This window comes from Natator depressus, chromosome 2 (assembly GCF_965152275.1).
Source record: "Natator depressus isolate rNatDep1 chromosome 2, rNatDep2.hap1, whole genome shotgun sequence".
NCBI classification, from domain to species: domain Eukaryota; kingdom Metazoa; phylum Chordata; order Testudines; family Cheloniidae; genus Natator; species Natator depressus.
Window position 1 is genome coordinate 26349925 of NC_134235.1, and position 25290 is coordinate 26375214.

At 37.8% G+C, this 25290-nt stretch overlaps 1 protein-coding gene across 2 annotated transcripts in view; it reads left to right on the top strand.

Annotated features, from left to right (window-relative positions):
- Positions 1-25290, top strand: part of EIF3H (eukaryotic translation initiation factor 3 subunit H) — a 127225-nt gene that overhangs the window by 33376 nt on the left and 68559 nt on the right. For both annotated transcript variants that reach the window (XM_074942975.1, XM_074942974.1), the window contains exon 2: positions 2699-2855. In XM_074942975.1, coding sequence (XP_074799076.1) covers positions 2699-2855 — 157 coding nt within the window. The remainder of the gene's footprint in view (positions 1-2698; positions 2856-25290) is intronic.

A 25290-nucleotide genomic window follows, 5' to 3' on the forward strand; every position in this document is an offset into this window, starting at 1 on the left:
ACATTAGGTATCACTTAAAACAGTTGGAGTCTTATAAAAACAAAAGTATTACAAGAATGAGATGTTTGCATTTTCATGGGGCACATTTTTTGTTTCTTACGTTTTATGATCTTTATTTCAAAACAGACAATCAGTAGCTAATGTGCAATATTGTAGCAGTTTTGGTCCCAGGATATTAGAGACAGGGTTGGAGAAGGTGATATCTTTTATTGGATCAGCTTCTATTGGGGGAGGGAGAGAGAGATGCTTTTGAGCTTTCAAACGCATATTACTTCAACCACCTTGTCTCTCAGTCAGTAGCTAACGCCGGAAAACAAGTTGCTGTGTGGAGTGTGCTCGTGGAGTTGAGCTTAGAACGTTGCCTCATGCAGGTCTCTTACTAGAACAGCATGTTAATGTGTGAGTTGAGCATTCATTAGAATACGTGATTACCATTTGGAGTTCTGATAGTCTCTAACTTTCTGTATTTCTGCTCAGTCAGAAGATTCCAGGGATCTCATTGTTATAGCAAGTGCTCTGTGTATTGTAATGATGTTTTTATAGGCTACTAGAAGATAAAATGGGAACAATTGGCATCTTTATCAGAAACGCTGCAATGAAATATTGTAGTGAAAAATCTTATCAAAGGTTAGAGGGAAGGCCACCAGCGCATAAGAGAACATGTTGGAAATATGACACTTAAAATACTCTGCATATGTGTATTCATGCAGTAAATAGCATCTTATGTTGTGCCCAATTGAGTCCTATTAGTTACAGGTTCTGTCACAAGATAGCTGTCCACTGGAAACTTGATCTCTGTCCCAGCAAGCCTATTGTGAAGTACTGCAGCATCCTTACAGTTAATGGAGGTGGAATATTTCTCACGGAATAGTGATAGTTCATGGAAAAACAAAAAAGCATGTTTGGTTTAAAACCATTTGATGTTAACCATTTCAGCAAAGGTATTAAATTTCACTTCTCTATATGGTAATTTTTTTTCTTTCAAGCTTTCAAAGTAGCCTCATTTTTGGCATTTAAATATGTACCTGCACCTTTGCCCAAAGTGGCTACCTAGACATGGAAGTGAAGCACCAGAGATTAAAAGCTTTGTATCCCATTACTAATCCCCTGAGCTATGCAGTCTCCCACACTGCATTGTGTGGTTTGGTTCATCTTATTTAATATTTGCAGCACATTTGTTTGAAGAAGCATTTCCCACTTTTCTTCTTTCACTTCAGCGCTTATTTCCTCCCTAACCCCAAACAAAAAACTTCCCATAAAACTTTAAGGATTCCCCCTTTTCCCCTCAAGAAGGGAATATATACTGTGTATTTACATTTGGTTTTCTTGTGCTGTGAATGTTTTTCATTACCACCATGCTGTAGGTAGTGTAAATCATTACAGATGTTTTAAAATGGTTGTCACGAACATAACCTTTTGCTTCATTATTTAGTGTGCAATGAAATATATGTTCCTGCCACGTAAATGTGGACTTGTATTCATGTAGAATGTTCATTGAATCTGTAAGGGCAGTAGTTATGCAAAATCTGTTCTCTCACAATGGTAGAGCAGAAATCCATTATGGTAGTTGGTTTGCCTACAGACACAAAGATCAATAGTGCTTTGTTAACAGGGCCATCAAGCATTTCTAGCTTGCTTTTGCTTGGATGGATTAGACCTTAGACCTTGGTGAAATAAAGTCCACTTGAGCTTGACTTAGCATCATCCTTATTGTCTGTACATGTACGCATCTGTGCCTGTAGCTACTGTTACTCTACACTTACTTTGTCTTGTTTAAGTGTAATTAACAGCATGAATTGACCCCATAGTTTGTGTGTCTGAGCTAGTCTCAAATCAGCCATTGAAAACACAATATTATAATCTACAATATCAGCTCTTCATCACATGGGGATACTTTATTGTAGTGTTCAGAGTTGGGAGGGGTGTGAGAATTGTAATGATAATCCTTTTTTATTTAGTCGTTTACATGCTTTCATATCTGCTCTTAAGTGTATTTTCTCCCTTGTTTATGCCACTTAGCTTCTCTGTTGTTGGTCTTAAGACTAAATGTTTTCAAGGAACACCTTCAGTGTGTCATATTTCCATTTCAGTTTTGTAATTGATATTGTTAAAAGTAACCCTTAAAAGCCCTACTTCTGAAAATTTGAGAAATATTTTTCTGTCTTTTTAAAACTATGCTTCTGACTGGTTTGTGCATAATCATTTTCACTGCTTTTTGATCGTCAGTTTCACTTCCCATCTCCTGCGCTGCTTTGGGGGGTGATTATAGCTCCTGCAAGAGGGTATTTAATAGTTACTGCAACAAAAGAGCAGAAATGTCCATATTGCCCTTATTAACAAAAATTTTTTTTTAAAGGGAGTTCTTTCAGCAAATCAATCTTTGTTTAAAAAAAAAAAATGGTTTTCCCATGTCCCTTTAGTGGTTGTCAATACTTCCCCTTCAATTTACCATGAATACTTCCCCTTTACAATTTACTGCTGGCCTACATTAAATTCAGTGAAACATATTAGGTAAAGGTACAATGCAACTTTTTTGTATAGCTTCTTGTGCAGGACTTTCTGCTGGCATTTTAAGCCTGTAGTTCATTTGGTCTTCAGCTACCATTTCAGATAACTTACTTAAACAATTTGTTATACGAATTTAAAGACACAATACAGAATAGGCTTTCATATTCTGCTTTTTGTTCTTGATTTTTAGGTTGTGTTAAAGATTATTAAGCATTACCAAGAAGAAGGACAGGGGAATGAGGTGGTCCAGGGAGTGCTGCTGGGACTTGTGGTGGATGACAGGCTTGAAATCACCAACTGCTTTCCATTCCCTCAGCACACGGAAGATGATGCAGACTTTGATGAAGGTAAGACATGCAGTTTGTCCAAACTAGGGCATTGGATTTACAGTCTTTGTCACCCAGAAAAAGCCAAAGTATACTGATTTCTTTAAAAAACAAACAACCTCCCCCCTCCAAAAAACCCCTCCACACACAACACCCATCTAACCAAAATAATAGACACACACACACACACACACACACACACACACACACAAACTATGGCTGGAAACTTCACTCACATTTGTTACAAGGTCTCTTTTTGACTGAAATAAGAACCTATAATGCATTTCCAGAACTTACACGTAAAGCTCCCATCCTGTATATCTGATTTAGAGCTTATCTACATAGGTAATACACAGGCATAACTACCCCAATATAATTAGACTGCTATAATTACACTGGAATAACTCACCTGTATGGACACTCATATTCTAGAAAATTCTGGGGAAAATGTCCACATGGAGAGTTACGGCTGTAAATGTAGAGAAGCTCTTATTAAATACTTATTGGAAGTCTGAAGTGCTAGGGTTTGTAGGTTAAGGGGCATTGTCAATTTGAAATCTTGACAATTTAAAATGAATTAAAAAAAAAAAAGCTTCAGGCGTTCACACCTGCACCGATGTTCCGCTGCTGGTCAGTAATTTCTTACTATCTACAGGGTTCAGAGCAGCAGCCACGTCAGTCTGTATCCTCAAAAAGAAAAGGAGTACTTGTGGCACCTTAGAGACTAACCAATTTATTTGAGCATAAGCTTTCGTGAGCTACAGTTCACTTCATTGGATGCATTCAATGTGTGTGTCTACACTGCGATTAAACCCCCACATCTGGACTGTATCAGCTGGCTTGGGCTGTTGGGCTGTAAAATTGCACTGTAGATGCTTGGGCTCAGGTTGGAGCCTGGACTCTGGGACCCCATGAAAGGGGAGGGCTCAGGGCCTGGGCTCCAGCCCAAGATTAACTGTCTGTACAGCAGTTTTAGAGCCCTATAGCCAAAACCCTGCGAGCTGAGTCTGCTGACATGGGCCAAACGTGGGTGTTTAATTGCAGCGTAGATATATGGCTAGTGTTTAGGAATGAACTAGTTGTCTGCATGGGAGTAAGTGATGTGCCAGCCCCCGTATAGGCCTTTAATCCCATGTGCAGCATTCAACTCTTGCCAGGGGTACAGAACAGCTGTCCATAGCAAGAAAGTGCCCATGCTGCCAGGTCTCGCTTCCCTCTTAGGCTCAGCATCTGCAAGCTAGCTTCACTTGAAGGGGACCCACTTCAATACAGTGAAACCATTAGTAAGCCAGGACCCCCTCTCACCCCACCTCCAAGGGAGATGCAAGCTAAGAGGAATTTCCCTCACCTAAATGTCAGGTCCTTAGCTTGGCAACCCTCTCTCTTGCAACACAGACATTGTAAAGGAGCAAACTCTAGTCAGGTGAGTAGGTAGAAGGAGTCAAACTGAAACAGTGTTGCTACTGCTATTAAGCAGCCCCCAGCATTTGGAGGAACACTGTAGCTAGGTCAGCTCAGCATGCCTCACTCTTCCCAATCAGCCTTTAGGCAGATGCTATGCCTCCTTCATGTAGCACAGCTCAAGGTGAGAAAATCTGATGAGCCATTAAGAGAGAAACAGCTCTTTTGTGCACAGGCATGCTGAGGCGGGATGAAGGATGAAACTAGCTCTTATAATGGAGGACAGCAAGAATTCAGAAAAACTGCTATAAAAGTACCCAGCCTGGTGCAAGTGCCCTTTCAGCTGCCCAGAGTGCACCCCTTCTCTTGCCAGTGTGAAAAGGCACCAAAAAACCAAGGTACAGGTCCAGCCCATTTGTTTCCCTTCTGATAGGGGTATGCTGAACAGGAGAGTGACCAGGAGCAAGAGCACCAGAGTACCTTCCTTTCTCCTTCCCCTTGTTGCCAGCTATTCAAAAGGATTCCTCTCCTTTCCTGTACAGGCATAGGTATCCCAGAAGAGAAGTCTCTCTTGCATACCTGCCAACAGCTTCAATGTAAAATCCAGTACACTGAAAATTTATGTAATCTTGCATTAATTTTCTATATCTTCCGTACATTTGCATAAATTCAGGAAAAAAGAGACCAACTGAAAGGAGGACAGATCCCAGCATTTCAATTCTTTTCTTCCCCAAACAAGACATTTAATTCTTCTTCCTTCCCACAAACAAAAGGATATCATTCTTTCTCTTCCTCTCACGCAAAGGGTCTTCAACCCTTCCCTTTCTTTCTTTTGGGATGGGGACAGTGCTAGAAGGGTAAAAGTTGCAGAGCCAGCATGGAGCAGTTCCCCAGTTGGCTCTCAGATGCACACAGGGTTGAAGGACTCTATCAGGACCTTACCCTTTGGTTACTTGGAGGGATAAGATCTCTGCCTGATGGATAGGCTGAGGCACTAGGCTGTACCTCAGCAGCCCTTTCCCAAAATGTGAGGAAGTGGAAAAGGGCAGCCAGTCAGATGGCAATTTCCCTATAGACTGGTAGGAAGGTATGAAAGCTGTAGTCTGTGGGGAGAAGTCTGAGTTGGCAGCTCACAGAGACAGGATTCCTCCTCTATCACTTCATAGTATAACCAGGCATGGGCAGTCTGCTAGTACTCCATGCATTACACACACAGCTAAATTAATGCCATTTAAAAAAAAAAAAAGGCTCCCGAGGGATCACAACAATTACAGGCCGGTAAGCCTAATTTGACTACGAGGGGGATATGATAGAGGTCTATAAAATCATAATTGGTGTGGAGATAGTAAATAAGGAAGTATTTACTCCTCATAACACAAGAACTAGGGGTCACCAAATGAAATTAATAGGCAGCAGGTTTAAAACAAATGAAGTATTTCTTCACACAACTCACAGACAACCTGTGGAACTCTTTGCCAGAGGATGTTGTGAAAGCCAAGATAATAACAGGGTTCAAAAAAGCATTAGATACATTAGGCAGGGATGGTGTCCCTGTTTGCCAGAAGCTGGGAATGGGCGACAGGGGATGAACCATTTCATGATTATCTGTTCTATTTATTTCCTCTGAAACATTAGCCACTGTCAGAAGACAGGGTACTGGGCTAGATGGGCCAGTATGTCCATTCTTGTGTTCTTATTATGACCATGAGCTGGTGGAGTTCTTAGAGAGTAGTTTTCCGGTTTACCGGGACCAGCAGTGAAAGAGGGAAAAGCTCCAGAAATTGATGTCATTCGACATTGGTCATTGAGTACCATGTACAAAAAAACAAAAAACATTTCTCCAAACTGATTGCAACTTATGATGATGGATACATGGGATCATCACTTTTGTAGGATGAAGTTTACATAGAGGAAGGTGAAATACAAGTAGAGGAAGCTTTGCTTGATCTACAGGAGAAAGTGGTGCAATGCCTACCTTTTAAAGATCCAGAACTCCCCTGATATCTTAAAATTGCACAGATTTTTGAGGCTGAAATAGGAGACTGGTGGAGCTAGGACCTGGGGATCCCATTCTAAAGTAATGCAAAGAATACTTCTTTGTGTGCAAAATCATGTGGGCAAGAAATTGATAGAGAGCTGTCTTGAGCCAGGAGTCTTAACTTACTCTTGTCAGTTTCTGAATAGGTAGGTTTGAAATCCAGAAATGTTGAAAGATGTTGAGGTCATATATAACTTTCTTCCTTGGTTGCCAATAACATCTTGTATTAATAAAAAATTAATAAAACATGTAATTGCCTTGTGCATTTTTCTGTTTACTTAAGCAGAATGAAATATAAAAAGTAATAAAACTGGACCAGCTAGTGTTACTTTAATTTATAATCAGTTCCCTTTTCTGGTTCTTTTGTACTAGCACAGTGCTGTTCTTATTTATAATGCTGCAGAAAACATTCAAGATTAAAGTTTAGCTGGAATTTTTTTTAATGTTGAAAATATTTCTATTCAGATGGGGTGTTTTAAACCTGTTTTTTGTAAAGCTTAATTTGGGGTCTCAATTGAGTTAATAGCCATTTTGCAAATATACTTTATCTTTGTTGTGCTAGTTCAGCTGTTAAAATTTACCTTGAGGTAAGAGTTTATTCTCAACCTCAGTGGGAATCACTGGAAAGTGAAATTCTTGCTAAAGGCATTTAAAGTTTTTTCAAGAGTGCAAGGAAATGTGTATTTGAATATTCTGTTTCCTAAAAGATGTAAAAGAAAATTGGTGTTACTTTCTAGTAGATGCTACTATAATTCTGAAATGGTTCTCTACGGATTCAGTTTGCTCAGACGTGTGAAGTCCAAGGAAGTAAACATCCTCACCCTGATAAAATGTCTGGGAGCCCTGATGTGAGGTATTCACCATATCCAAATAGGGTAGAGCTCTTTAGTGGCTATGTATTGGAAAAAGCAGGAGATTGTAAGTTTAGAACAGAAAATGTGGCTTTTGTTTGGGGAGAAAACACTAAAAGATTTAAAAAAAAAAAAAAAAAATCGGGGAGTTTTCCTAAAGTCACCCACTCAGGAGTTTGTGGACTTGCTCCATCACAAGACTTTTTTGGAGAGGACTATCTAACAAGCTGTGGGTTCTAGAAAGTTAAAGGTGAGGCTTAGTTGATGGCATGTGAATTAGATGAAGGAAAATCCACTGAATGGGGTGTAATGTTGAGAACTCCAGACTGTAGATGCTTGGAAGAAGACGTTTTGAAAGTTCTGGAGCCATACTGTTGGCCATCAAGTACAGTAACAGTGAATTTAGTTCATGTGCTGTTTGGCAGTGGTTCTCAACCAGTGGCCCGGGGCCCCCTGGGCTGTTGTGAGCTGGTTTCTGGGGGTCCTCCAAGCAGGGCCAGTGTTAGACTTGCTGGGGCCCAGGGCAGAAAGTCGAAGTCCCACCACATGGGATTGAAGCCCAGGGACCTGAGCCCTGCCACCTGGGGTTCTCAGCCAAAGCCTGAGCAACTTAGCTTTGCGGGAGCCCTGTGGCATGGGGCCTCAGACAATTGCCCTGCTTTCTACCCCTTAACCCCGGCCCTGGCTTTTATATGCAGAAAACCAGTTGTTGTGGCACAGGTGGGCTGTGGAGCTTTTATAGCATGTTGAGGGGGGGCCTCAGAAAGAAAAAGGTTGAGAACCCCTGTTCTTTGGTATTATACGACACCAGGATGGATAGATTTAAATCAGCAAGCAGGAAACCTTGATTTAAATCTATTTTACCTTGTTTTGCATTTGTATTCTTTATTTTCCTAAAGAAAGGTTGTCTCTCATTGTTTGGTAATCCATACAACATATTAATTTGCAACTAAATACAGCTGCGGCAACTAAACTTGACATGTTCTGCTAACCAAGAGGATACAATAGACACATGTATGTTAAGCCTTTATAATTGCTTAAATAAATTTATTCAGATTCTTAAGTTGTATATTTTTTGTTAGAACATAATGAATGATGTATTTTCTTTTACTTTAATTTTCTTTCAAGTTATTTGAAAATTGGAATGCCATTAAAATGCACAAAAAATAGCATTTTAAAATGTTTGTTTTAATTAAAACTATCCTTAATGTGCTGGATACGTAAGAAAAAACAGTAGATTTATCAAAAGGTGGTTTGCATTTAAATTAGATAAAATAAATGAAATATCTGTAGTTAATTGAACTGACTATTTCTGGTCACCAAGTGCCTCAAGATTTTAGAACTAGTAGATTCCATCCTCACACCTAATTGTTGTTCATGTTTTGAAAGAAGAAAACAAGCTTTCCTGCTTTCTCAACTCTCAATCGGTTTCTTAACTTGAATGATCTAATCATTGAACCGAACTAGCTGAACAAACTGAAATGAAGATATTCTCTGTGCACCTGCAAGGAGGCTTCTGTTGTCAAGAGTGTTTAGCATTTCAACAAACTGTGGTCCCAGCTTGTTAACTAATGTCTTCCATCAGTGCAATAAAGGAACTTTTAAAAACATGTATTTCTTAATATTTTTGTTAATTTAGTTTAAATGATTTTAATAGATTAGGCCTTAACGTACACTGGCATAATTTCACACACAATTTTAAATAGGTTCATTTTTACCTTTTTTCAAAAAATCTCTTTTTATCAACCCTGCACAACACTTTTCAAAACTACTGAAGTTGCTGCTCACAACACAGATCTTTCACTTTGGAAAGATAGCATCAGATGAATGAGTTGAATCTATCAGACCTCTTTGAGAGACAGTTCAACTGATTGTTGGCTCAGACAGAACTCAGTAGATGAAGTTGCTGAATCTTTGTGTGCCTTTCCAAGGGAAACTTTCAGTTTTGAGGTGCTAGAAGACATCTTTAAAGCCCTATCTGGGCTAAAGTCTACTTCCCTTCGCAATTAGAGGCTACAGAAAAGATGTTTTCTTCATCTTTTGTTGAGATTACACTTTAGACATACCTGTTCCCCTGGGAGAACACTGTTTTTCTTAATTGTAATGGTATTTCTGAGGGATAAGTGAAGTCTAGTTCCTTGCACTTAATAGTTCTGCTTTTCACTTAGTGGAGCTTTTTTGCACTGTACTGAATAAAATAGATCTCCCTTTTATGGATTACCACAGCTACTAGTGGAGTATACAATTTTTGGGTATGTTATGCGCTTTAAGTTTTCATGAAAGGCCTTTCTTAAGCATTTATTTCAACCAGTTGTGCCTTGCTGCTTCTCCTGGCTTTGAAGGTACACGCTGTTGTTAAGTGCTATAGTAATCATGCCTGTGGAAGCTGTGTGCTTGAGACAGAATGGTAGGGTGGTCAAAAATGCTGGGATTTAGGTCCTCATCCCTGTTTAACTACATGGGTTTTCACTAGATTGACCTTGTTTATCCAAAAAATACCATTAAAAGATGGTAAAAGATGATCCTTTTGTTTTTCCGTCTGTAACATTTTTGATAATGCTTATCTTCCTCACACAGGTTGTGAAGATGAGTTATATTATAAAGTACTTGGAATACTGTATGATGATCTAGAGAACTGTTAAGTATTAACATTAAAAATACTTATTTTGTATCATCAGTATACCAGTGTGTAACTGGGTATGCCTCTGTCAACAGTGTCTAAGGCAACATTTGTTTGGCAGTATAGGCTTCTTCTTGTTATAATACCCTTAACCAGTCTTTCTGTTGCCTTCAGTTGTGCGTTCCTAGTTTCCTTTCTTTTGAGGATGGATAAAGCAGAAGGAAGTTTTAATCAGAGCATTCGCTCCACGGCAAATTTTACAAAGGTCTGACTGTACTTATTTTTTCTTAGCTGGTTGTCATCCATCCTCAGGGCCATTCTTGCATGGCTTGAAGCTTATTGATACAATGCTCCCTGATAGCTGATCCTCATGGAAGCAAAAGGCCTCAGTGAGCAGTGAGCTGCAAGGATGTAGGTGTCATGTCTAATAGGCAGGGGAAGGCTGAGCCTGCCCAAACAGCCCGGTGTGGCTCCGCCCGTGCTCTGTCCAGAGGCAGCTTTCCCTCTTGTTGCTAGTTGGCCCCAGCCCAGTAGGCTGCTCCTTTTCTAGGAAGGGAAGCCTGCTGAGGCTAAGGTGGCTGGGACTTGGAGTAGCTGGGGATGCCCAGGGCTGGGGGGGAGCCCCTCCAGGGCTGGGGTGGGAGGGGAAGACTGCGCGCTGCCCGCCACTCCAGGGCTGCTGGCAGTATACTATTTGGTGCTCTGGGGATGTGTAAGAATTCCCAAAGTGTAACTGTGTTGGATTGTCTGTACTGTATTAAATCGGGGGGAAAGGTTTTAATAGGGCTGAGGCCTGCCCATTCCAACAACTGACAAGCTAGCTGCCACTTCTCTTGGGGGAGCTAAAGCTCAGCACTTGTTTGCAAAAAGGAAAATTTGCAACAACTTCCTATTGTTAATGCCATTTCTGTTCCACTGGTGTTAATGCTGGGAGAGCCCTGTTGTAGACAGAGTTCCATATGGTGCCAGAGTTCTAAGCACTGTCACTGTTCAGGTTCTGTCCAGGGCTAGGTATTTGGGACCTTGGTAATGGTGGACTGATTAAGTCTATCAGTCAATTTTGTCTTTTTTCCCTATCCATGATCAAGTTGGTGTGGGATTCAGTCCTCTTAGGAATTTTTTTTAAACAAATTCCTGACTCTTTTTTTTTTTTTTTTTTTTGTAATTAGGGCTTGCAGTTTTTGGGTCTCACTTAAATTTTTCCCTGCCCATTTGTTTTTCTGGGGGGTGGCCTTAAGTGAACTTAAGTAGGCACAACCATTTTTAAAATTTTCACAGGAAGGAAGTTACTCTGGATTTCCCACTTCTCTTCAATATTTCTTACTTCCCCAAGTGTGTCTCCATAATTTGCTTCCTATGTAAGGAGCGCTGGAGACTTCAGTTTCTTAATGAATCCATTGGTGGTTGGCAATAGGGGGTTGCTTGCCCAGGACCAGTTATGGTTATGCAACTTAGCATCCTTTTAACTACCAGATCTCTCCCCAAACAGGGTCTTTGATTATAGTTGAACTAATTATCTTAAATCAGTTTCTCATCTTTTCCTCTATCACAAGATGGTGAGGGGTGTAACATTCTCTTCTGTTCTGTTTTTGGTTCAGGAAGCTGTAGGACACCTTTGTAGGCCTGTGGCTATTTACTAGTTGAAAATTGGTAATCTGAAGGGTGAACAAAATATCTGAGGGGTTTTTTTTGTTTTTTTTTGGTGGAAAATTTTTTTAAAAATGGATTTTTTTAATTTAAATCGGATGTTTTAATTTTATTTAAATTGTTTTTCTTTTTCAAAGTAAACCAATTTATCTAATAATATATCATTCACCATTTTCTAATGTACCAAAATGTACAATTAATAAGAATCTGAAAATATTAAACTGTATAATTGCTTACATATATATAGTTTTAGTGTACCAACCTAGGCAGCAAAAAGATGTACCAGAGGGCTCTGTTTAACTGTAAATCAACATATTTTAATGGTATATAACCAGTGAGAATGCATCTTTATTTAGAAAATAACTGAAGTACCAATTAAAAAAGTTGATTAAAATTCATGGTATAAATCAAGGCTTTCCATTTTTCTCCTTTATTTAAATCAGTCCAGCCTGGTAATTTGGGAGCATGTAAATGGCTCCTAGGGATCTTGCTTTTTGAGACGCGAGCTGGGGGAGGGACTGTGTGTTTCACTAGACTCCCTGCTCTCTGAGGTTAAACACAGTCCCCACCCCAACTTGCCCCCCAAAGGGCAAGATGCATAAGAGCCACTTACATGTTCCAAAATTACCAGGCTGGAGCCATTTAGCAGTCACATCCAGCTTTTTTCCATGCCCCCACCTACTCGTCTTTCTATTTCATTAGTCTGCTTATTACCATAGTAGTTGAGTGCCTCAGTTATTAATGGATTTTATTCTCTCAGCATGCCTGAGAGGTAAGGAAGTATTTATCCATTTTAAACATTGCAACTGAGTTACAGGGTGGATTTAAGTATCTTGCACAGGAGGTCTGTGGCTGAACCAGGAAATAAACCCACATCTCCTGACTCCCAGTCCAATGTTTTACCCACAAGACCATTGGAAACATACTTGTTCTGTGTGGGAATTGCTAGTTTATATCTCATCAGTCATCGATCTGTGCGCTGAGGGTGCAGAAATAACTTTAACCTGACTGAATTTCTGCATTTAGGTACAACAGTTAACCAAAATAGCTGCCTTTAATTGCTCAATGCTTCCTGTCATTCAAAGAGGAAGGAACATCTGCAATTGAGAAGCAAAAATCCAATTACAGTAAAATAATTTTTTCTACAGTCTCCATTCCACTTGCCCCCAATTAACCGGAACTCCCTCTGATCTGAACCAAAGTTCTGTCTCCTGCTGCAAATCACTAATCTGAATATCCACACTTTTTAAATGTGTCCACAATATTTTGGTGAACAAGGCTGTTTTGGCTCATGTATGCAAATTTCTGTGTTGACACACCAATTTCCCAGATACAGGTAGTTGGCAAGAGTGCACCAGGTAGTGATGTGGCCATGTTTATGCTACTTTTAATACATTCTGAATTGCACACCCAGAGAATTCTAAATTGTAGATAAGATGCAGTTGCCAAAGAAAATTCTGAGAAGTAGACTGTTTATCATCAAATCTTTCATAGGCTTGTTCAGGACTCCTTCACAAACTGTTCTAATGGTTGTAACAGAAAAGAGGTCTGCTGCTTTTGACAGTGAACCTCTAAGTCCTTTGCATACTTGTTTGTTTGTTGACTATCAGAAATGTTTTTTAAGGATGGTTTTTATGCCCTAGAATGTATAGAACTGTTGGTATCAAAATTTGCTCCATCTGTCCATAATGAGTTGTTACACATTTGAGTAAAGACCTTTTGCGTGCTTCTGATCCCACCCCCGTTGCCCAGTGCTTTGCACAATAATCTGTGAATTCTGGTTCTGGTTCCTGAGAGGAAAGTAACATTGATACTATAATGGGTCACACAACTGCTGGCATGCATTTGTTCACCAGAGTTGCATGTGTACTGCATGACAGCTTTTCTGGCCAGTGCTTCCAAGGAACGTGTCCTTTATTATCCCATATCAGTCAATGGTAACATTCCTTAAAAAGGGTTAGATAAATTACCGTTAGCCTTGGACTGCACCCCGAAAGATACAGAGCTCACTTGTCCCTGAAGAGTTACCCAAACGTTTTCTTAGTAACCAGAAATACTGTTAGACTGTTGTTTTTCTTTCAAATACTTTAGTTTTTGTTTTATATTTTAACTTTTACTTACCTATTATCAAAACTTTTTTTAAAAAAATCCATCCAGTTTATTAGAACATTGGGTGGCATACAATGTAATAAAAATAATCATAATAATATCCATGGAAACAGTCTTACATTAAAATCCCCATTAGGGGGCACTGTTACCCAGCTTACAAGAATCAGACTAATTTATTTTCTCAGCCATGAAACCCAGGGCTTGCAAAAAAAAAAAAAAGGGGGGGGGGGAGGAAACTATTTTCATCTGATAAGGTTCAGATATAGTTTTATACAACTGAATTCCTAAAATATGTTATAAAGTGCATTGAATTAAATACAGATCCAATAACTCACTGTCTCTTTTTTCAGCAGACTAAATCAGTTTAATATTGTAGGTGCTGAACTCTATAGATCAGGATTTTTTGCTTCAGAGATTTATGTTAGAAGCAAAACAACAGCTTTCCTCTCTGTTTAGCAAGACTTTTTGTTTTCAGCAGATTTGACTCTATCAGTGACTGAGGTAGAGAGGGAAACATAATCCTTAACGTAGATCTTCTCAGAATAGCTCATTTAAATGGCTTTTATCCCAGCAAAGTCTGTTTATGTAACTTTAAAAATTGTATGCAAACAATTATTTTTCTGGGTAACTAGTGTTACATGAAATATATGCGCACATTCCTTTGTTATTGCATTTCTGGACTTTTAAGGCTGTAGGGACAATACTTAAAGTGGTGGAGAAATCTTGATGCTCAGTATTTAATTCAATGGTACAAAAATGGAGCATGTTTTGCTGTTTGAAGCACCACACAGATCTGTTACGTAATCTGAGCATTAAGTTACCTGATCTGAGTTGCATTAAGATTTTGTTGTAGCACCTACTTGTAAAATGATTTTTAAAAACACTTCTCTATTTTTCCTGTCTTTTGTTCATTTTTTAAAGAAAAGGCCAAAATGTGCCACCAAGGAATTTCTTAAAAAGCATGGAAACCCTTCCACTCTCCCCTCTCTCACACCATGACAGACACTAAGATATCGGTCTGGGCTTTCATTTGTTTTTACTTCACAGAATTTTTATGAAGGTGTGCCACTTCAGCTTAATGCTTGCTAGTAGCACTCCAGTTATCAGTTGCTGAGCACATTGTTGGTGTTTTTTTTTTTAAAAGCTAATTGTAGACTAGTCCTCAAAGGAAAGGTATAGAAGTCTCATTCCTTGAGAAACTTTAAATGAACAAAACTGTAAGAAATGTACGTACGCATTCCTTGCTGGCCATGAGATGTGCTAGAGGAGCTAGTACAACTTTTCCATCTTCAATGTGCTTCTGTCGTTTGAACCATTGCAATATATGCAAGTTTTTATATTTTTTTTTAAAGCCAACAGGGCCTCATTTTTTAGTCTGCTTGTTTTAGCTCAAATGAATTCTTTTCTAGTAGTCATAAGTATGACATATGATCATTTAGTTTACTCTGTGGATACTTTCCGCGTTTTATAACTCTTATATTAAGACAAATAAACTTGTTAAAAATCTTCCAATTCTAGGTGGCCAACAATATTAACCTAAAACATCATCACCTGTCACTGTCCAAATATGCTGTTATACATTTAATTTATAAATTTTTTTTGCCAAAATTGATAACATAAAACCCTGTTTCGAGAAATTAAAGCATATACCGGACAACTTAACAATTTTTAGAAACATGAAGGCATACAACTAGAGAGTGTCTTGAATTATGGCATAAATCCTCTGGGTATTGTATCTGCATTGTTATTCATGGCTGTATTTTGAAAATGTTAAACATTTACCACATATTGATTTACTGCTGAACATTCAGGGTTATGAATTTGTAGATTATTCCACACTTAAGTTAGTCTCATCAGTTATGAATAGTCTGAGGTTGATGAAAAGAAACTTTAAAATCAAACATAGTTCATGTTTAGTTTTGGTTAACTGAAAGAACTTAAAATTGAAATATGTCAGGTTAAAACTCAGAAGTATGAAATATCAATCTGATATTTTAATGACTTCACTCTTGCATGCTGTCGTATGTAAGCTCTGGTAATATAGCAAAGAATGTAAGTCTGATATGCTTGTTTCTATTTAAAAAGTAGGGACATAAAGGAGTGTTCTCTTATTTTGTATGTTATACCATGTATATTTTGTGAAATTCACAACATTACTGTGAATATGTGGAAAAGGTGAAATTTATTGTGAGCTTTTTTTTCAAAGGGGTTTTTCCTTGTTCTTTCTTTGCACCCTGAAATCTGCAGTGTTGCAGTTCGGGGGAAAAAAGCTTGGATACAGTTTATTCTGCTTTTAATAGAATACTCTGAGATTTGGCAATTATGGGCACACGTTTAATTTTTTTACTTTCAAAAATCTAAAGATGTAATTCTGAAATTATATGTCTTTAATAGTTCAAGTGTTAGGCTTTTGCTTTTGAACAGTAGCATCCTTATCTTATCTGATATCTAATAGATATGTTTTTTATTTTTTTTGAGGCTATTATCAAGCTAAATATTGAACCAGTTTAGCACTAAAAATCCTTAACACGTAAAGGAATAAATTAGCCAACAAGCTTTGTTTCCTTATCTGTAAAGGGTCCTGGCTTTATCCATTATTTACTGTCTGTATCTGCTTGCAACTCTTCTTTTTACTCTTTTATTTCCTCAAAATGATGGCAGCTTTATTAGGCTCAATATTTTTCATGCTAACTGTATTTTTATGAACAGTCTTCCTTCTTCCTTAACATACTCTGTCTTCCTTCGCTGTCTTATAAAACGGTTGATGATATTGTCAATTGCAGTAAAGTTTCTCCATGCTAGCTTTGTACTCCCTCAGTCTCTTAAGTAAATTCTTCACAGCTCTGGAAGTTACTTCCATTATACAGTTAATTGCCCTGGATCATTCAGTCTGCAAATTTTTTTGTCCATATCAATGGTGGGGTTGCCATGTCCTATTTCTAGAGGCTGATTGCTTGCAGCCTCTATGGTTCCTTGTAGCTTTGTTCAGTTATCTTGGGGCTTTTGGGTCACTTGTTCTTTTGGTAAACCTTGTCCAGATATGTTTGGAGTATGAGGTTTAGAGTGAGCGTTTTATCCCCCTCCCCCAGCTAATTTAAATATTTAGCCATATCCTTCCCTGAAGAATGTTGATAAATTAAAAGGAGCATAGAGAAGCACAGTAGAATGAACATGGTCCAGTAAATGCATTCAGCTTCGCTAAACAACTCTTATGGTCTATAAATGTTCTAGGTGTAAAATAAAAATGAAAGAGACATTATTTAGGCTTCAAGAAGGAAGTATAATTTTGAATGCTAGGATGAAATGAAGAGGAAAAATCTAGATTGAATGTTTGAAAGTTTTCCTCAGACTTTTTGTCTAGGGCTGGTGGACATTGGAGCATTGGTGGTGTTTCTTTGACTTTTTGGGGTGGCCTTTGGTTAACCAATGCTGGCTAGTTAGTCACTGCTCATATTGATGAGGTTCCCAAGAATAAGAGGCTCGAGAAACTCCTAACACTATGCCAGACAAGAATTATTTCCATTACTTTATTTCATTTGGGGGGGAGAGGGGGGGCGAGTTTAAAATTTTGTGGTTATAACAAATTGTGCTGTAAAGTTTGAAAATAGCAAGGTTAAAAAGGAAAGGTTTTAGATGCATAAATAAAATCTGAGTGAAAAACTCGTACCTAGTACGAGCATTATTAGATGCTTTACTAACAAAATTAAATTACCTAGGCTTCATCCGGAAATCTATAACTAAGAAGCCTACATACGAGAATAAAAAAGAAACTGGGGAATATTTGGAAATTTCAGTGGATTGTTAATACCTTCAGGAATTAAACGTTTACTAAGTCTTTCCTATAATTTAAATGTACTTATCAGTATATCTTTGTTTTTCTCCTTTAAAATTAGGATTGGCTGGATATTTCAGTAGTTAAGTAATGGAAGATGTGCTACTAGACATACTGTCCTTAAATGTATGCAGTTTGAAACATTCCACAAGCTGTACCAGGCCTCTATACAAATGAATAATGTAGAAAAAACTACAGTAACATTTTGACTTGTATAGCAACTTCTATCTAAAGTAATCAAGGTATAATAACAAATATTAAATCTCAAACCACACCTGTGCTTTGTGTAGTGTTTATACCCATTTTATAGCTGGAGAGACTGAGACGCAGGCGTTCCTTCATGTCCAAGATTGCAAATAAAATTGGTCGTGGTGCTAGGAATAGAATTCAGGAGTACTGACTCCAGTCCTTGCTGTTACCAAGAGAGCACACTAACACAGCCATAAGGGCAGAAGGAATATAGAATGTGTATTTGTAAGATTGCCACTTTCCGCATAATCTCTCCTTATTCTATGATGGATGGCTTTATGTCTGAAATAGCTAAATGGGTATTGCTAAGTATAATGGTAGTGAAGACTATATTGAGACATTGTCCTGATATATCTTTCCAATCAAAGACTACAGGCATGGTCGTTGCTGTGGTCTATTAAGGTGATACATGTCATAGCAAAAAAGTTGGCAGAGTTTAAAGAAGTATGAACTATTTTAAAGCTATATTGGAAAGTACTCATGATAATATATAAAGAGGGGATCAGGCATATGTATGTATAGAAGTGAATGAAGTACTAAATTTATTTAAGATGTATAATGGACAAGATTGGATGGGTGGGAAATAATTTCGAAGAGAACAAATTTGTTTACAAAATGTCAAAGGCTTTTAATATTGTGGAGAAGTTTGTCATGCGAGGCTGTCACTACAGTATGCAGAATACTTGTCTGTCAATTTACTGCTTACTGAGGAATAACACAGAATACACATATCAGTCTGGCTTCTTTTGTTCTACTAGATTAAACTACTTGAATTCATGCTGAATTAATATATTTGGAAAATCCATAGATTGAGATCAACTATTTACTCTTTGGTGTAAGGCTTTTATTTTTCTGATCTTAAAACAGATATGCTTTTAACTCTTAGGGATATCAGGTTTTATTTTTGAAAGGAAGATTAAATTCTCGGTGCATAAACTTGAAAACGTAGACCATAACGTTACATTGTTTTCTTGTAGTATTGGAAGCTGAAAGATGTTTTAAAGGCAAACAAAAGACAGAACATGCTCTTTAGGACCTAAATATGAACCTCAAAGGACATCTGCTAAGTATAATTTAACCCTTGCTGGCATAGTTCTTACCATAATATGGTTAATTCATCACTTGTGTTGTTTCTGACTTTGTCACTGTGGGTCATGGTAATTTCCCGATGTGAATTCAATCACTCTTGATTGCCAGTTTTTCAGTTCTATCTTTGTCTTCTAAAACAATGCCTAAATAGGCACAAAATAAACAAAACTTTTTTTGTGGCCATATCAGCCACGTGAGTTTGCTATGAAATGTGTTGTAATTTCTGCAAATTCAGTAAGTCTGGATTTAATTTTTTTTCTTTAAAAAAAAGGTACATTAAATGGGAAAAAAATAAATGCAATAGTGAGAATTCAGGTTCTGGTTGCTTTTGCCTGTTAACACGCTGTTTATTATGTATAAACTCAGCCACATTGTACGTCTTGCAGCTTGTATAGTATATACTAATAACATGGATGAGTGAAGGTTGCAGACATAGCCCTGATATTTGGAACTTCCTGACTTCTTATTGCTTGATAGTTCAAACTTACTGTTGCATTATTAACTCTTTGCTTTTAAATCTGTTTTTATAAAAACTTGTTCAGAAATGTCAGTATAATTGAAACTAATTTTGTTTTGTTATGCCTTAGTAAACAGGAAAACAGGTTTATCTAAATATTTTAAAATTATTGCAAGAGATACTTACACTTGAATTGTGAATTATCTCCATCTGTGAAAAGGAATAGAGTTTTCAAAATGCTCGTCCATTACCAGTGATGATTTACTAAAAGCAGTAACTTCCTACTGCTCCATACCATAATCTTATTTACTGATAGAGTAATTGCTGTTTAACACTGAAGCTGTAGAAAGTTCCCATAATTATTGATTTTTTTATCTTAATCCAATTTGTGCCTATCAAAGATAGATGAGGTAGTAAAAGACAGAACTGTAGAAATTTAAAAATAAAGCTTTTCCTTTCTTAGCTCATTCCAGCTGCTGAATTCTACTTTAAAAACAAATCCCAGCCCTCCAGTCAGTTTCAGAGGAAAAAAATGTTTATTTAGTAGATTTGTCATTGAGAGTGTTAACCATCTGTCCTGGTCAACCATATTAGATGATTTAAAAACCTCAGTTAGCTGCAATGTCAAAATATTTCTTACTAATTCTCTAGATGTTTTTGTTTGATAAAGCAGATTAAAACTGGGTTGGACTAGTACAGCATTGACACAGTAGCTCAGAAATTAATCAAATTGTAGTTAATTTGTCAAAGTTATTGAACACAATTGCAAAAATGTAGTTTACGCAGATACTGGTTTAATTCAGAATTAAAAAAATCTATAGCTGAGTGATTTAAATGCAAAGCTTTACCAGAATCAGTGGTAGTTTTCCATGCTAAATAGTTGAAAATATGACTTAACTGTACTCCTGTTGATAAAGCACAGCATGTGAAGCTTACCACTACGCGTCCTCCGTAGAGTACATGGTATGGTTAAACAGTGTATTGTATAATGTTTCTAGTCGTCTGTGACTGTGATCTGGCAGCACAGAATGAAAGAAGACAGCCTGAGAGGGGAAATGGATAAGTTGTAAGGAATCTATTTGGACACTGGGTGCCACTCCTGGAACATTTTGAGTAGCTAGAGAACATTTCTTTTACATCCAAAACAACAAGCTCTCTTAAAAATGGAGGTCTTTGTTACTTGTAAAATTTTGGAAGTGTGTGCCCTTTGGATGTAATGGTTCATATGGTTAAAACATAGACCACTAAACCTCAGGAGTGAATAAGTCCTCAGGGCTGGCATTTTTTAGTGTGTTCTGGTTTCAGCCAGGTCTGCACTATGGACCTATATCGGTATAACTTGGTTGCTCAAGGGTGTGAAAAATCTATACCCTGGAGCGATGTACATATATCAACCGAACCTCCTGTATGGACTATGCTTTGTCAGCGGGAGAGCTTGTGCTGTCAGTATAGCTACCGCCTCTTAGAGGGGTGGATTAGCTATGCTGATGGGAGAAGCTCTCCTGTTGGCGTAGTAGTGTCTTCACTAATGCGTTACAACAGTGCAGCTGCAACACTGTTACACTGAACATGAAGAAAGCACTTTCTTCACTTCTAATCTAAGGCTAAGTCTCTAAACAATTGTTCTGTTACTATCTACCATTCATGTGCATGGTGCTATACAGACAGATAAGAAAAGATGACTGTCCCAAGGGTTCTATAAAGCTCAATAAAAGATTGATGATCTTGGGGAATGGAAAGTGGAAGTGAATAACAAGAAGAATATGCTGCTTTTGGAAGAGTGTCATATACGGTGTGTAAATGGTCTGTGCTTTATGCTTTTTTATTACAATACTTTTATTACAATACATATTTATAATTGGGTGCCAGGACAGAAATAGAAAGCATTGTTGGAATAATAGCTTAAAGAAGGAAGCTAAAATTGAACAGACGGAGGTCAGTTTACTCACAGGATAGCGAGCTCCAGATGGAAGTGTGGTATGAGGAAAAGAGACACCAAGTTCTGACTGTGAGAAGACAAAAAGAACATCAAGGGGAGAAGAATGGAGAAAGGGGTAGATAACAAAAATGGGGAGTAGGAGTGATGAGCTGAGATGTAAGTAGGAAAAAGTTGTTTTCTGTTGGCTAATATATTTGTCCTAAAAGCTACATAGTTTTCAAACAAAGAGGCAGAGACCAATATATATTATTATGGTAGTGCTTAGAGGCACCAATCGGGGCCCCATTGAGGTAGGCACTGTACAAACACATACATAGACACAGGGTAAAATTTTTAAAAGTGACTTAGGAATTTAGGGACCTAAATGCAATTGACTTTCAATGAGACATAAAGACACAATTTCAAGTGTCCAGCATCCTATTTGCAAAATTACTTAGGAACTTAAGACCCTAAGACATTTTGAAAATGGGATATAGGACATTTGACATTTTGCCTTTGTCTCATTGAAAGTCAATGGGATTTAAGAGTCTAAATGCTTTAATCTCTTAAAAATGGAACCTAGGCTCTTAAATTAAAGCCTTATTATCACTTTTGAAAACTTTACCCACAGTCCCTTCCTCGCAGAGCCTTGGGGTTGGGGCCCAGGATGTTAACTTTTTAAGAGGGGAAAAGACAGGATGCTAATTGAAGGGGTTCTGGCTGCAGGGTAACATGGCTAGAGTGAGGGCAGAAGAATGTTTGACAAAATGCTACTTTGCTATGAACAGAGGAGAGGTAAGAAACAAATGTAGCAATCCTAATATTTGCATTTACTCTTACAATGGCATTTCTGAGAACAGGTAACTTATCCAATATCTAACTGAAGCCTCCAAATCACTTTCCTCTTTATGAGGGTTCAAGTGGAACATTAATGGATCTGAAAGAGATGTGTTCTGTTTAAAAATAATTATAATCACAAATGTCATCATGCTCGTTTTGCATGTCTGCCTTCATACCTTGAACTTTATTCAAAACTCAAAGCCTAGAAAAAGGAAAGCAGTAGAAAATATTGACAAAGATACCTTTTACTTAAAATGTCAAAAACTTGCAGACATAGGTTTCCTAACGAAGTTGCCATTACATGTTTTTGTGTTTTAACTTATGTAGCTTGTTGGGACAAACACATTAGCCCACACAAAACTATGGCAAGCATGAGTCATCTGGTACCTCCCTAGTAATTAGTGCAGCCTTATGTAGATAATGAATAATACAAAGCCACAGTGGTTTCTATGGTTTTGCTAACAGTGGCAAAAGGCTTGACTTCTAAAATAGGTTTTTTCCTTCAGACTTTCTTTGGGCAAAGTTGTCTTACCAGAAAGCTCCAGAAACATAAGTAGAGCCATAACTGGAGGATTTAATAACAAAACCTTCTTTTGTTGACACCAGGAAATCTATTAAATGGAGCAGTTGAAGTAATGAGTACCATATATGATAAGCCAGAGCCACCTGGGTTTTATTAGGCTGCTTGATGCTTTGATCACAATATTATTTCAAGACATGTCTGTTTAAATTGCTAAGGTTCCTTGTCATCTCTGTGATTTAGACTTTAATTCAATATAATTCAAAGAGGGATTACAAAAAGGAAGACCCTGTTCTAGCCAAAAGTAAATTCTGAAGAGGTGCAAGTTCAACAGCTAGGCTAACCTTGAAACAAGAAAACCTGTTAAACACAGCTTTTAGCTTGTGACCATTAACTGCTGTAGTCAAGTTCAACTGACTTGGTGTTTCTTTTCAGCCTTCCATGTTTTGGCTCCTATTTGGTTTCTAGTCAAGCATTTTGGAAGCACCAATACAAAAGTCAGAACACTTGGATCCTTCTGTGAATGAGAATGTGCCTGCTAACAGATCAGTGAAATTCGGGGTTACTTTTGAATACAGTTTATCTCTTGCCTTCAAGAAAATTGTTTTGACACAGCCTTCTATACAAAGGAAAGTTTTGCCACCCTGTCCATAATGGCTCGGTAATCATTTACAAGGTCTGTACCTTTGGTTGATTGGTATGACTGAGGGAACTGTCTTACCTGATAGTGGCTTTGCGTTTACGCTGGTGGTAGCATTTAAGCTAGATGCTTAGCCTTTTAGCAGTTCCAACTTTCTTAAACGGAGTTGGTCTATTACTTAGCACTACACTTTAGAAAACAATTTGATTCGATATTAAAATAATAGCTACTGTTTGTTAACTAGGCTAACCTCAGTTCTGATATTTTTATATATAAATTTCTTTTTGCTGTAGTCACTAAAATTTTATACTGTTAGGCCTCTATAATGTTTCCTATTTTATTTCATCCTTACATTGATCACTTGTGTATAAAAATATATTTTGTCGAAAATTCTATGCATTTATAAAAAATATCTTCATAAATATTCTTCTACACATATATGTCAAGTCTGTAGTTCTTCGTATACAGCAGTTACAGTGAGGGCAGTGTGACTTCTGTTGAATCACCTTTTGTTGATGCCATTTTAGATGTGGTATTGTTGAGTAGTGAGGACCTCATAGAAGAACTGGGTGTAGGGGACAACCTTGGTTCGAGTGATCATGAGCTAGTTCAGTTCAAACTAAACAGAAGGATAAACAAAAATAGATCTGCAAATAGGGTCCTTGATTTCCAAAGAGTTAACTTGAAAAAATTAAGGGAATTAGTTAGGGAAGTGGACTGTCCTGAAGAACTCAACTCAAGGATCTGAATGTGGAGAAGGCTTGGAATTACTTTGTCAAAGCTGCAGAAACTATCTGAAGCCTGCATCCCAAGGAAGGGGAAAAATTCGTAGGGAAGGGTTGCAGACCAACCTGGATGAGCAAGCATCTCAAGTAGGTGATTAAGAGAAAGCAGAAAGCCTACAAGGAATGGAAGATGGGATGGATCAGTAAGGAAAGCTACCTCTTGGAGGTCAGAAAGTGTAGGAATAATGTGAGAACTGCCAAAAGCCAAGCAGAGTTGGACCTTTTGAAGGGGATTAAAACCAATAGAAAAAAGATTCTATGGCCATATAAATAAAAAGAAAACAAGGAACGAAGTGGGACCACTAAGCACTGAGGATGGTGTGGAGATTAAAGATAATCTAGGCATGGCCCAACACCTAAACAAATACTTTGCCTCAGTTTTTAATAAGGCTAAGGAAGATCTTAGAGGTAGGGGCAGGGTAGGTAATGGGAATGAGGATATAGAAATAGAGATTATCCGGGCCCCCTGATTTAGTCCCATTAAACTGTTTGGAATTTGACTTCCACCTCAGATGTGGTAATTTCTATCTAAGAATATTAAAGGAACTGGCACATGAAATTGCAAGCCCAATAGCAAGGATTTTTAATTCATTTGTAAACTTGGGTATCATACCATATGAATGGAGAATTTCTAATACAGCTCCTATTCTTAAGAAAGGGAAAAAAAGTGATCTAGGAAACTACAGGCATGTAAATTTTACCTCAAGTGTATGCAAGGTCTTGGAACAAATTTTGAAAGACAAAGTAGTTAAGGACATAGAGATGAACGGTAATTGGGACAAAATACAACATGGTTTTACAAAAGGTAGATTGTGCCAGACCAACCTGATATCTGTCTTTGAGAAGATAATGGATATTTTTAGACCAAGGAAATGCAATAGATCTAATATACCTGGATTTCAGTAAGGCATTTGACACAGTTCCACATGGAAAATTATTAGTTAAATTGGAGAAGACTGGGATTAATATGAGAATTGAAAGGTGGACCAGGAATTGGTTAAAGGGGAGACTACAACGGGTCATACTGAAAGATGAACTGTCAGGCTGGATGGAGGTTACTAGTGGAGCTCCTCAGGGATCGGTCTTGGGACCAGTCTTATTTAAAATTTTGATTAGTGGGAGTGTGCTAATAAAATTTGCAGATGACACGAAGTTGGGAGGTATTGCCAGTATGGAGCAGGACCTGAATATCATACAAGATGATCTGGACGACCCTGTAAACTGGAGTAATAGAAGTGGGATGAAATGTAATAGTGCAAAGTGCTAGGTCATGCATTTAGGGACTAACAACAAGAATTTTTGCTCTGTGCTGGTGGGGATGTATCAGTTGGAAGCAACAGACGAGAAGAAAGACCTGGGTATATTGATTGATCACAGGATGACTATGAGCTGCCAATGTGATGTGGCTGTGAAGAAGGCTAGTGCACTCCTAGGATGCATCAAGTGAGGTATTTCCAGTA